Here is a 12,748-nt window from a genome sequence, read left to right on the forward strand (position 1 = left end):
CTTCTTCCGGTCCCTCACAAAACTGTAGTTATAGGTGTATTACACTCTCTTAATGTGATGACATATTGCTAAGTTCCTGAGAATTAAATGGACACAAACTCTGATTTACTGTTCACTGTTTGTCCTATACACACAGCACCCTGGTCATCTGCTGTAGAGGGAGCTCTAGCATAGACCCCTTTAATTGAATGAGGCCGGCTAGGTTCCATGCTTAGAAAGATGGCCAGGAGCAGCGCTGTGCAGGGAGAGCTTCAAAATGGATGCAGCCCTAAACCAGTGTTATATCTCTTTTATTTTCAAGATGGATCTGGGTCCCAAATGCTTGTGCTTCACTGAACATAAAATAATAGCATATCCTGGCAATATGACATGACTTTATATGAAAAGCAAGACACTAAAATGCTCAAGTCAAATAATCAGAAAACACACTTTAATTCACAATGTCCAGAGCCTCAGGCTGATTCAGAATGACCAAACACCACTGGGATTTTTTTCCACCATGGGACAAAAAAATAGAAACTTACTTTTAGCTTTTTCGCTCTTCCTGGAGGGTCTCCACCTAATACACGTGCGATGTTCATCCAGGTAAAACAGGCGGACCAGACCCTTTGTTCCACTCTTCAGCTTGATCATCTGTGTCCCAGACTGCATTACACTCATACATCTTTCAACTGCAACAAAATATATATACATATTTACTGAATTGTCAGACAAAAGGGGGTTTAGTAAACTTTTTTTTTGTTTTGGAACCTGCAACTGAACCCCACCTTAGTGTTCACAGGAACATGGAACACACATACATAGGTTTTTAATTCTGTTCATTAGGATTCATGAAAGGAATTCCAGAATGACAGTGAATACTGACACAGGTAGTAAAGCAGGAAAAAGGAGGCAGGTGTAATTCTTTATAACAATGTACATCTATATGCCTTCAAGGGTGTATAGGACAGATCATTGGGTACTCTGAAAATACATTAGTAATTGTCACACAGAAACTGTTTGGATACATAAAAGTGGTAGCTAAATAAGGATTTTAAGGATAAGGATTTTACCCAAATGTATCAAAATATGTGGTGTTAAATCTAACTCCTCTTATTGCCAGGTCTCAAGTTAAGGTGAAGGTTTGGAGAAAACTTTCTTTATCGATGGTTGGTGGAGAGAATGTAACAAAAATGATCTTATGCCCCAATCGAGATGAGGGGGGCAGAGTGGACCAGATGGCTTAGGCCTGAATGGCCGGCTACTGAAATGTTTGTCTGGAGGGATGCTTCCCATACACATTTTGGAAATTACAGCTCAGACCAGACCATCTATGCTCGATAAACCTATACTACTTCTCATGATATACTAATTCTCATGATTCTCACAAATAAAGGTCGGTTTGGAATGTGATCAATATGCTGACTTTACACCATTATGGCACAATTCCGATATACATCATTTTGAGATTCTAGAGGGAAGGAGTGAAAGGGAAAGTAATGCAGTACATAGGCTGTTGCAACTACACAAAGATGGAGGGTTATAATCCTTGGCTATGTCAGTGATTTTCAACCAGTGTGCCGCGACACATGGTCGGGTGTGCCGCGGGGAAAGTTCCCCAAACTATGGTGCCCTTGTGAAACAGGAGAAAACAATGGGGGAGAGAAACCTGGGGATGGGGGAGAAACAGGGGAGAGAAGCAGGGGGGAGAGAAACATGGGGATGGGGGAGAGAAACAGCGGAGAGAAGCAGGGGGGAGAGAAGTTTGGTGGAGAGAAGCAGGGGGGAGAGAAGTTTGGTGGAGAGAAGCACAGGAGAGAAGCATGGGGGAGAGAAGTATGGTGGAGAGAAGTATGGTGGAGAGAAGCATAGGAGAGAAGCACAGGGGAGAGAAGCGAGGGGGAGAAGTATGGTGGAGAGAAGTATGGTGGACAGAAGCACAGGAGAGAAGTAGGGGGGAGAAGTATGGTGGATAGAAAGTATAAAAAGTGTGCCGCGGCTCAAAAAAGGTTGAAAATCACTGGGCTATGTTACGAAAGGAATTTCAACTACCATATTCTATGTTTTACAGATATTCACAATTAAGACATGTGGCAGAAACAAAGTTCAGGTCACCGCCTAATATAACTAATGCCCTATTTAAATCCTTCCTAACATCTGCTGACTCTAAAGGGTTGGTTTCAGTTATCTATAGGGAGTTACTGCCAGCATTTCATGATAGCAGACCTCCTATGGTATAAGACCAATGGGAGAGAGATGTGAGGCCTATCACAGAAAACGCACGGGCAGATATGTCAGCCTTGACACAAAAATATATCGGAAACACATAGAATGTGGCAGTTGTTCCATTTCCCTACGGCATATCGCACACCTAAAATGTTGCATCGTTGTATTCATCTCATGCGGAGTTCACGGCTCTTGAAGGTGACGGGAGGGAGTTGCTTGCCTTAATTAAAAGAGTTTTTGGGATAACTATACAGTCCGATCTGCTAAAATGCGTCCTGGGGTTAGTTGTTAGCTCATCTGAACCAACTGGTGTGGAACTAGTATTATGTAGAGTACTACACCCGGCCCACAAACTGAGTGCAAAACACTGGCTACAAGTTGAACCTCCAACAGTGGCAGAGCTGATAAATAGATAAAATGCTATGATTCAGTTGAAAAAAGGGGTATAGTTGAAATGGAAAGCGATGAATAAATATGAATCCATTTGGGATCCGTGGATAAATACCCCGGGATTACCAACTAAATTTTTGAAACATTCGCCAATGGAGATATTCCTGTTGCTGGCAAGATATACAAGCCTTGTAGATTCTCAACTGTATATATTAGATTAGTGGTAGATTTATTACACTAAATTAAAATGGGAAGTGTGCGCTTGTAAAATGATCAGCTGTACTCGGTTTACATGAAGGAATAGTGGGTATAGTGAGCATGGTGCGGTCTTGACCACCTGCCTGCTAGAATGTATATTTTTTCTATGGGTATAAGTGAGTTACTGGTTATGTAAACATCCTATTTTTTCAAAACCTGTATTCTGTCTTTTCAGTATTGAAAAAAGACTCTGTAAGGGGTATGTAGGGTGGGATAGACAGAGTGGGGGTGTGGGTTTGGCAATGTTATGCCATTTGTAAAAACAGCAAAATGTTCAATAAAAACTATCTAATAAAAAAGGAGGACAAACCAGGAACTTGTATTTCAAGGGTTTGTTTTAATTAAGGTGAGATGCCTCTTAAAGAAGATGCAGACAGAAAACTGTCATACCTATACTTACCATAGTCAGAGGCCATTAATAATTACATGGCATAGTGATTTACCAGACACAATTATTGTTAGTACTTTAATTATGACTTCATTGTTTGACAAATTTCCTCTTCAATCTCACAAGAAAACCTCTTCCCTGTGATTTGCATAATTAATTATCTGCATGAACAGTATTTTAGAGACATAGTTAAAAGCCCATGCACCGCAATTAGGATTTTTATTCAACCTCAATAACTTCCTCATTGCCCACTTTATTTTTGCTACTTAAAATCTTTAGCTAATAATTTTTGTTTTACCTTACATAATACAATAGACTCCTACATCAATGTGTCTTGCAGTGAAAAACATGCAGTGTCCCACCATGAATTTTACGTGGTACTTTGTGTTAAAGGGGTAGTGCGGCGCTAAGAAATTATTCACAAAATAACACATGTTACAAAGTTATACAACTATGTAATATATGTTATGTATGTGAATGGCCCCCTTCCCCTTGTTCCCCGCTCCCCGCCGTGGACCCGGAGGTGTAGTGCATTATACATACCTGATACGTGTGGACCCCCGTCCGCCGTCTTCTGACAGTGATGTAATCTTCGGGAGGCCGGCCGACCCGCTCCTGCCCCCTCATGCCGGCCCCCCTCTGCCGCATCATAACTATGCTCAGCCGCAATTGGCTGAGCACAGTTATGCTCAGCCAATCGCGGCTGAGCACAGTTATGACGCGGCAGAGGGGGAACGGCAGGAGCGGGTCTGCCGGCCTCCCGAAGATTACATCACTGTCAGAAGACGGCGGACGGGGGTCCACACGTATCAGGTATGTATAATGCACTACACTTCCGGGTCCACGGGCGGGGAGCGGGGAACACGGGGAAGGGGGCCATTCACATACATTACAAAGTTTTATAACTCTGTAATGTGTGTTATTTTGTGAATAATTTCTTAGCGCCTCACTACCCCTTTAAAACTAAGAGCACATGCACCAGGCATATGCTGGTAGGTAGGGAAGCTGTAGTAACGGGAGGTCCTCTGCTTGGTCCAATCTCCTTTTAAGCCGAGACTGGATATCCTATCCCTAAGGCTAGGTTCACACTGCGTTCTTGCAATCTGTTTTTTTCATCCGTTTTTTGGAAAAAAAACGGATGAAAAACGGATGGAAAAAAAAGGATGCATTAGTGTGCATCCTTTTTGATCCGTTTTTCCATTGACTTCCATTGTAAGAAAAAAAAAACAGATCAAAACGGATCCGTTTTTTTTAACGGACACAAAAGTAGTGTCAGCTACGTTTTTGTGTCCGTCAAAAAAAACGGATCAGTTTCAATCCGTTTTTTTTTTACAATGGCAGTCAATGGAAAAATGGATCAAAACGGATGCACACAAATGCAACCTTTTGTTATCTGTTTTTTGCAAAAACGGATGAAAAAAACGGATTGCAAAAACGCAGTGTGAACCCAGAGTTTGTAGTGTGAGGAGTCAAAATTTAGCCTAAGGAGGTTTTGCAGCAGTCTGGCCCTCCTCTAGCTTAGGTTTCAAGGACCACTTTGGGCCCATATGAAGACATCACTTAAAGGAGACCTGTCACCCCCCGTGCCGGGGTAACAGGCTAGATCCCCTTTACTGACCTGATCCCGCCGAGTCCCGCTGCCGGAGCCGGTTCCGTGACGGACATATCCCGGTCAGAAGTCGGCGCGCGTGCTCTGGAGAGAGGTCCGGCGTTCATTCTCTATGGACGCCAGACCTATCTCCACAGCGCGCGCCCCGGCAGCGGGACTCGGCGGGATCAGGTCAATATAAGGGGATCTAGCTGGGGGTCGGGAGCCTGTCACCCCGGCAAGGGGGGTGACAGGTCCTCTATAAGCAAAAGGTATGAAAGTGTTTTACTGCTATATAGGACCTGATGGGGCTAGTCAATCCAATGGTTGAGAGCTACACCGAGCATCCTTCAGTTTTGGTTATGAAAGTCCGGTGTTCTATATGCGTCGGGATACTCATCAGTATCCAACTGGTTAACCACTTTGGTGAAGCAGAGAGTAAATCGACTATGACTGCTTAAGCTTCCTAAAGCAAAAAGACGACAGGGACCCTCATTTCACAATACACCAAGTTGTTCTCCTGGTCTGGTCATCCAACCTCTATGAATTGAAAGTAATTGTTGCTTTAAAATAAAACAGTGTGACAGTCTTTAGTTTGAGCTGGATCAAGTAAAGGAAGATAGACTGTACTGCAAGCTCTGCCTGGCTGCAGGTTTCATCCCCATAGCAGGCATTCCCCCTTAGCTGTATAAACTAAGGGTAGTTTCACACGGACACCATATCGCAGCTGATTTCCTGCTACGGACCTGCAGCGGATCCGCAGCTGATTTGATCTAAATAACTGAACACAGCATCAAATCTGCACCATCAAATCTGCTGCGGATCCGGTGTGTGTGAATGCACCCTAAAGGATACCCAGGCAGATGTGGAAAGTATTAGATACAAGTAGCTGGCCATTTAAAACATACTTAAGCACCCATGACCCATGGTGCACCTTGGCTGCATTGTTTCCTTTGGCAGTCTTAACGACTAAGGACACCTCTGAGTTTGCCCTGAATTTTTTGACTGTTCATTTGTTCCCAGAATTCAAAAGTCTTCATTAAAAAAAAAGTGCAAGCATTTAGCTGCTACTCAGACAGATCGAACAAATCTGCCAGACTTTCAGTGTTACATATAACTGCAGGGAGAGGAAAAGGGAACACATCAGTCCAGATAAGAATACTAAAATACGGTAATTTTGAGTGAAAATGAAGGTGGGAAAAAACAGCTGTATTTTGCAAAAGCAGGTGGCAAATAATCAACATGTACATTATCTGGGTGGTCGAAATCAATTGCGGCCATTATTCTATACCAGTGTTTCTCAACTCCAGTCCTCAAGACCCACCAACAGGTCACGTTATCTCATACAAAGAACACCTGTGATAATTCCTGATGGACTGAGGATAATTATATCACCTGTGAAATACTAAGGAGATCCTCAAAACCCGACCTGTTGGTGGGTCTTGGGGAGTGGAGTTGAGAAACACTGTTCTATACGGTGTTAGCACTGCCATCCACTTTTCTATGGATTTCAATGGAGGGCATTATTATATCGAAAATACGACTGTATTTTCACCTCAAAACTATGGCCATATTTTTCTTTTATTCCCAATGTGTGAACATAGACTTAAAGTAAATCAAGAAGTGTAATTTATAGAGAGAACAAGATATCAGAAATGTGCTCTGTTTTCTATTTAGACAGATTGTATGTTCTCATCCTATTTGCCCTGCCTGTGCCCATGGGTTGGGGTCAGTTATTGTCCCCCTGCTCAGAGTTGTCTGCCCTCATGACAGGTAGAGAGCAGTCAGCTTATCGACTACAGGTGAACACCTCAGATTTCCCTTTTCCTCGACTTGACTTATTGTTTTGACAGCCATTATAATACATGATAATCTGCAGATCATAGAGTTCATAAAAACCGTTCCGAGCTTTGTTCTACAAATGTTATCAAGCAACAACCACATTGTCTACAGTAACATCAATGATGACATGGAAAAAAATATTTCATAGAGACGGGAAGAAAAGAAGCTACAACAATAAGCTCAGCAAGTATGCGAGAATGGAAACATTCAAGAATAGTGCTTTATAATTTATAAAATAACAATATAGTCATAGGAGCTGTAAAATAACACAGACATCTCTCCCAGGAGATCTGCCTCGGCAACAGTTCGCCTCAAATTTCTTACTGAAGAATCAAGGACTGAATTTCGCAATGTGCTGTATGTTAAAAGAGTATGATCCAGGCTCTCTCATCTGGGAAATAATAGGGAAGCAATGAAAGAAGGATGCCCCAGGAGACAATCTCTGAAAACACAAATTGGCAATACGTTTAAGAAAACAGATGGCTAGAAGTCAGAATTTGAACTATAGATGTCTGATCTGAATCTAGCCCAGTAAATTAAAGGGGTATTCCAGTATAAAAAGAAAAAAAAATGAATGCATATTGATAAGAAAAAATGTTGACAACAAATGAAAATTATCCGCCTCTTCCATCTCACACTTGGGGCAGTTAGACTATGTCCGAATTTCCATCCTATGAAGAAATTCTGGTGAATAATGAAATCTTTAACTGTACTATTCGGTGATTATTGTTGATTGATACAAGCTTATCAATCAACCCTTTGTTGCAGACAGGGGGAGTGGCTGCCTCTATTTGGTTCTGCACTCCACCCATCCCACCCAGTTGGTTAGTATTTTTGCCAGTATCAGTTAGGTCCTGCATGCCCAGAGAATAGGTGTATCACATGCCATGGAGAGGTGTAGGCCCATCCTGGCATGAGGCCACCTTATCGTTGGTGGGATGGTTCATACTATTTGCAAATGGTAACCATTAATCATTATTTTTACGAAATCTTTTTTAGCAGTTGGGGGGGGCTGCTTCTAACGATTTTCATGTCTGTATTGGGTCTGCATCTTGCCATAAGCAGTGAGCTGTTGCATTTTTTTGTGTGTGTCTGAAGTTTCCACCACCATAGCAATGTGCTCCTGCCTAGTGTGAATGGTGTTGCAGGAGAGCTGACCAAATTTGTATTTTTGTGGATTTATTTTTGCCAGTGATTACACACACTTATTATCCCATGTTTTCCTCATACCCTCATATGAGCTCTGCATACTAATTTTAAGAATTGCCACGAATGCCATTTCTAACCTTAAAGAAACTCTGTACCCACAATCTGTCCCCCCGAAACCACTTGTATCTTCCGATAGCTGCTTTTAATCCAAAATCTGTCCTGGGGTTCGTTCAGCAGGTGATGCAGTTACGGTCCTAAAAAACAACTTTTAAACTGGCAGCCCAGTGCCCAACGGCCGGGGCTTAGATTGTGTATACATTAGGCTGGCACACCCTCTCTGTCCCTCCTCCCCGGCCTCCTCATCATTAGGAATGCTCCAGGCAGATTGCCTCCTATTCCTTAGCTGTGTGAATACTGAACATAGGCTGGATCGTTAAGGCCCCTGTGCAATGTTCAGACAGGAGAAAATGTTCCAGTGGCATTCCTAATGATGAAGAGGGTGGGTAGGAGGGACGGAGGGGTGTTGCAAAGTTAGGGCATAGATCCTCTAAGCCCCGGCTGTTGGGCACAGGGCTGCAAGTTTAAGTTTTTTTTTAGGACAATAACTGCATCACCTACCGAACAGACCCCAGGACAGATCTTGGAATAAAAGCAACTATCTGATGTACAAGCGGTTTGGGGGGGTCAGAGTTGCTTTAAACAAATGGCATTCCTGTACTAGAAAAAGCTTCTTATTTTCTGTGAATTTAACTACATGTAATAATTGCCAGTATTATATCCAGTGACATGCATATAATAAATATTTTTGAGCAAAAAATTCCCAATTATGTAAGTGGCCATGTGTGCAATTTTCCTCACATTCTTCTATAACCAGAATTCACAATTCTCATATTTATTTAATTTGGGTAAATACCTGTTACCCCACAGTAGGGTGTACAGCCTAAAGTGTGCAATGTCCTCTGAGGTTGCCCTACCTGCTTCTAGTACAATGATTAAATCTTCATTTATTAAATTTTCATTTATTCTGGAAATGTGGGCATTTACAGATCTTCTGGAAGGAAGATAGGTAAGATTATGGCTAGAATCGGTGTCGAGATACCGCTTAACCCACGGTACATCGTACCGTACTGGGCAGTTCTCTTGATATACCTAACCATAAAAGTTTACAACGGCTAAGCTTCTTCATAACGCTTGGATAGTGGTTATGAAACTTTGCATCCTTACAGAGATCTAACTACAGTGCCACAGAGATTCAAACACTTTTTCCGCTTCTGACATGATATTTCTACATCATGCCGGGGGGTAGAGACTTTAGTACAGGGCATCCATAAAATATGGGACATGGGAATAAGTCCTAAGGCTGGGTTCACACAATGTTTTTGCAAAAAAAAAAAAACTGATGCATTTGTGTGCATCCGTTTTTCCATCGACTTGCATTATAAAAAAAATGGATCAAGACTAGAGATGAGCGAACCGGGTTCGGGTTCGAGCCCATCCGAACATGAACGATCGGCATTTGATTAGCTGGGGCTGTTGAAGTTGGATAAAGCTCTAAGGTTGTCTGGAAAACATGGATACAGCCAATGACTATATCCATGTTTTCCACATAGCCTTAGGGCTTTATCCAACTTTAGCAGCCACCGCTAATCAAATGCCGAAAGTTCGGGCTCGGATGGACTCCAGCATGCTCGAGGTTCGCTCATCTCTAATCAAGACAGATCAGTTTTTTAATGGATACAAAAACGTAGTCGACCTAATTTTTGTGTACGCTAAAAAATAAAAACTAGTAAAATGTTGATGTGTAACCTCACACTAGCGCAACACTCAATTATGCTGCTATTCGTCAAAGAAATGAACACCCGTCAGTTCATTGGGGGTTAAATGTGGCAAAATAATATTATTGACAGTAAGCGCAATATTAGGCAATCCTAGGTATATAATAGTATGTTATACCGTGCATTGATTGGGAAATGAATTGGATTAGTTACCTGATTATCCCCTCTCACAATGTTGCTCGTGGTTTTCACTGTATGCTATAGAACCTATAGATCCAGTATCTATGTCGGTTGTACGTCCTTCTGAAGTGCTCAGTGCCGTATGCTTTGCAACAGGATGATGAATGTAGCCTCCGCTGGAGGTGCCCCGGCCGGCGGCACTACTCCGTAGTTGGTTACGTAGGTGGTGACAGTTCAAAAATATTTTTCCCGGAAGTCGAGTGACGTCACTACTAGTACGGGTGCTTGAAGAGGCAAAAAAGGTAATCTACGCGTTTCAGCAACAATATCGGTTGCCCTTGTCAGGATATCATGACGAGGGCAACCGACATAGATACTGGATCTATAGCATACAGTGAAAACCACGAGCAACATTGTGAGAGGGGATAATCAGGTAACTAATCCAATTCATTTCCCAATCAATGCACGGTATAACATACTATTATATACCTAGGATTGCCTAATATTGCGCTTACTGTCAATAATATTATTTTGCCACATTTAACCCCCAATGAACTGACGGGTGTTCATTTCTTTGACGAATAGCAGCATAATTGAGTGTCGCGCTAGTGTGAGGTTACACATCAACATTTTACTAGTTTTTATTTTTTAGCGTACACAAAAATTAGGTCGACTACGTTTTTGTATCCATTAAAAAACTGATCTGTCTTGATTAGAGATGAGCGAACCTCGAGCATGCTGGAGTCCATCCGAGCCCGAACTTTCGGCATTTGATTAGCGGTGGCTGCTAAAGTTGGATAAAGCCCTAAGGCTATGTGGAAAACATGGATATAGTCATTGGCTGTATCCATGTTTTCCAGACAACCTTAGAGCTTTATCCAACTTCAACAGCCGACGCTAATCAAATGCCGATCGTTCATGTTCGGATGGGCTCGAACCCGCACCCGGTTCGCTCATCTCTAGTCTTGATCCATTTTTTTTAGAATGGGAGTCAATGGAAAAACAGATCAAAACAGATGCCCACAAATGCATCCGTTTTTTGGAAAAAAACGGATAGGAAAAACGTAGTGTGACCCCAGCTTAAGAGTTGTCTTTTATTTTTTCATTGTTTAACATAGAATATAAAATATTGGCCCTACTTTATCAATCTGAGACAACTCTTAATTCTCCCTATGGAACTGTTCTGCGAGCATGACGAAAGGATAACATTTTACTTAGACCACAAATTACATAGCATTCATGTAATATTACATAGCACTCACATGACAGCTATTCAGGTAACTGAAGACGGATAATCTATAATCTACAGGGCAGTGTTGCCTTCCCAGGCACCAGGCAGTGGAAAAGCCCTCCTAAAACCTGATCGACAGAGAGATTATTAAGGAGCAGCGGCTTAGAACCCCAGCCTACTTTCAGGCAATTCAATTAAATCAAAGCTTTAGATGAATTCCAGTGCATCATGCTCGGCACTTTATCCCAGCGATCTGAAACCCGATATAATTACAGATTCTGCCTTTTAGCAATCATTGTTGCATTATCTGGGAGGATGTGTTGTGAATTATGGTAATGATAAAAATGTAGTGTTTTGGGTCTTTAAATTGTAGGTTAGATTTCAATGACTAATACATATTAAGAAATTGCAAGAATAATAATTGCAATTCATATAATTACGTCACTGGCATTGATGGCTTTTGATCGCAAGTAACCTAAAGAACATGTAATGTCCTATTCTCCTATAAATTAGCAGAGCGAGGTTGCCACCATTCTATGGAAATCGCATACTTGTCTTTACATAGGGTGCCCAATCATAGATTTCCATAGAAGCAAAACCTTTTAAACTTTAAATGTTTCTGTTAGGCTGGGTTCACACTACATTTTTGCAATCCTTTTTTTTTTATCCGTTTATGCATTTGTGTGCATCCATTTCGATCCGTTTTCCACTAACTTCCATTATAAAAAAAATAATAATAAAACATCCATTTTATTTTTCAAATAGACACAAAAATGAGGTCCACTACGTTTTTGTGTATGTTAAAAAAAAGGATCTGTTTTGATCCTTTTTTTTTTTTTTTTTTAATGGAAGTCAATGAAAAAATGGAATGGATCAAAACGGATGCACACAAATGCATTCGTTTTTTTCATCATTTTTTAAAAAACGGATTGCAAAAACGCAGTGTGAACCCAGCCTAACTCACATTAGATAATGGGGCCTTCCTGATGACAAGGCAAAAGAGAACAAGGCATGTTTAACATGTCCCATCCTTAGTTCTGATGAAAAATAAGCAGCTGTTAGAGGTGTCTGGCAGTGGCATATCTCCATTATCTCACTGTAATAGATAGAGCAGAGCTGAGCGATGGTTATGGCGGAATCTTGGTTGCATTGTTAGCTAAATAGAAGTGGGAAGATCACATAGAAATAACTTAATAACAGATTGCTTATTGGTTTGTCCAGTCATTTTTCTTTCAGAGGCCTTTCATTTGGAGGTTCTATTAGACCAGGGATGGACAACCTTCGGCCCTCCAGCTGTTGCCAAGCTACAATTTCCATCATGCCTGGACAGCCAAAGCTTTGCTTTGGCTGTCCAGGCATGATGAGTATTGTAGTTTGGCAGCAGCTGGAGGGCCGAAGGTTGTCCATCCCTGTATTATGCTGCATTTACACGGAACGATAATTCGCCCAATTGTACGATTAATGATTTCGAAGTAATGATTTTTTTTTATAACGATCAGCGTTTAGACGGAACGATATATCGTACGGAAAATTTGTTTTGTGATCGCTAAAGCCTATCATACCACATAGGTAAAATCGGTAAACGACTGTTTACACGGAACGATCTGCGAATTTTTTGACAACGACGAACGTCGATTTAAGAACATGTTCAAAGATCAAAATAAACAATTTCTCGCTCGTCATTTGATCGTTTGCTGCGTTTACATGTACGATCGTTCGAATTCGATCATTATTGTGCAAAT

The 12,748-nt window shown here is 41.5% G+C and overlaps 1 protein-coding gene across 1 annotated transcript in view; it reads right to left on the bottom strand.

Annotated features, from left to right (window-relative positions):
- The window catches only part of PLCH1 (phospholipase C eta 1), a 230,968-nt gene that overhangs the window by 94,680 nt on the left and 123,540 nt on the right, over window positions 1-12,748 (bottom strand). Inside the window, exon 3 of the mRNA XM_069975469.1 lies at window positions 525-671. Coding sequence (XP_069831570.1) covers window positions 525-671 — 147 coding nt within the window. The remainder of the gene's footprint in view (window positions 1-524; window positions 672-12,748) is intronic.

Source organism: Dendropsophus ebraccatus, chromosome 6, assembly GCF_027789765.1.
Source record: "Dendropsophus ebraccatus isolate aDenEbr1 chromosome 6, aDenEbr1.pat, whole genome shotgun sequence".
Taxonomy (NCBI): domain Eukaryota; kingdom Metazoa; phylum Chordata; class Amphibia; order Anura; family Hylidae; genus Dendropsophus; species Dendropsophus ebraccatus.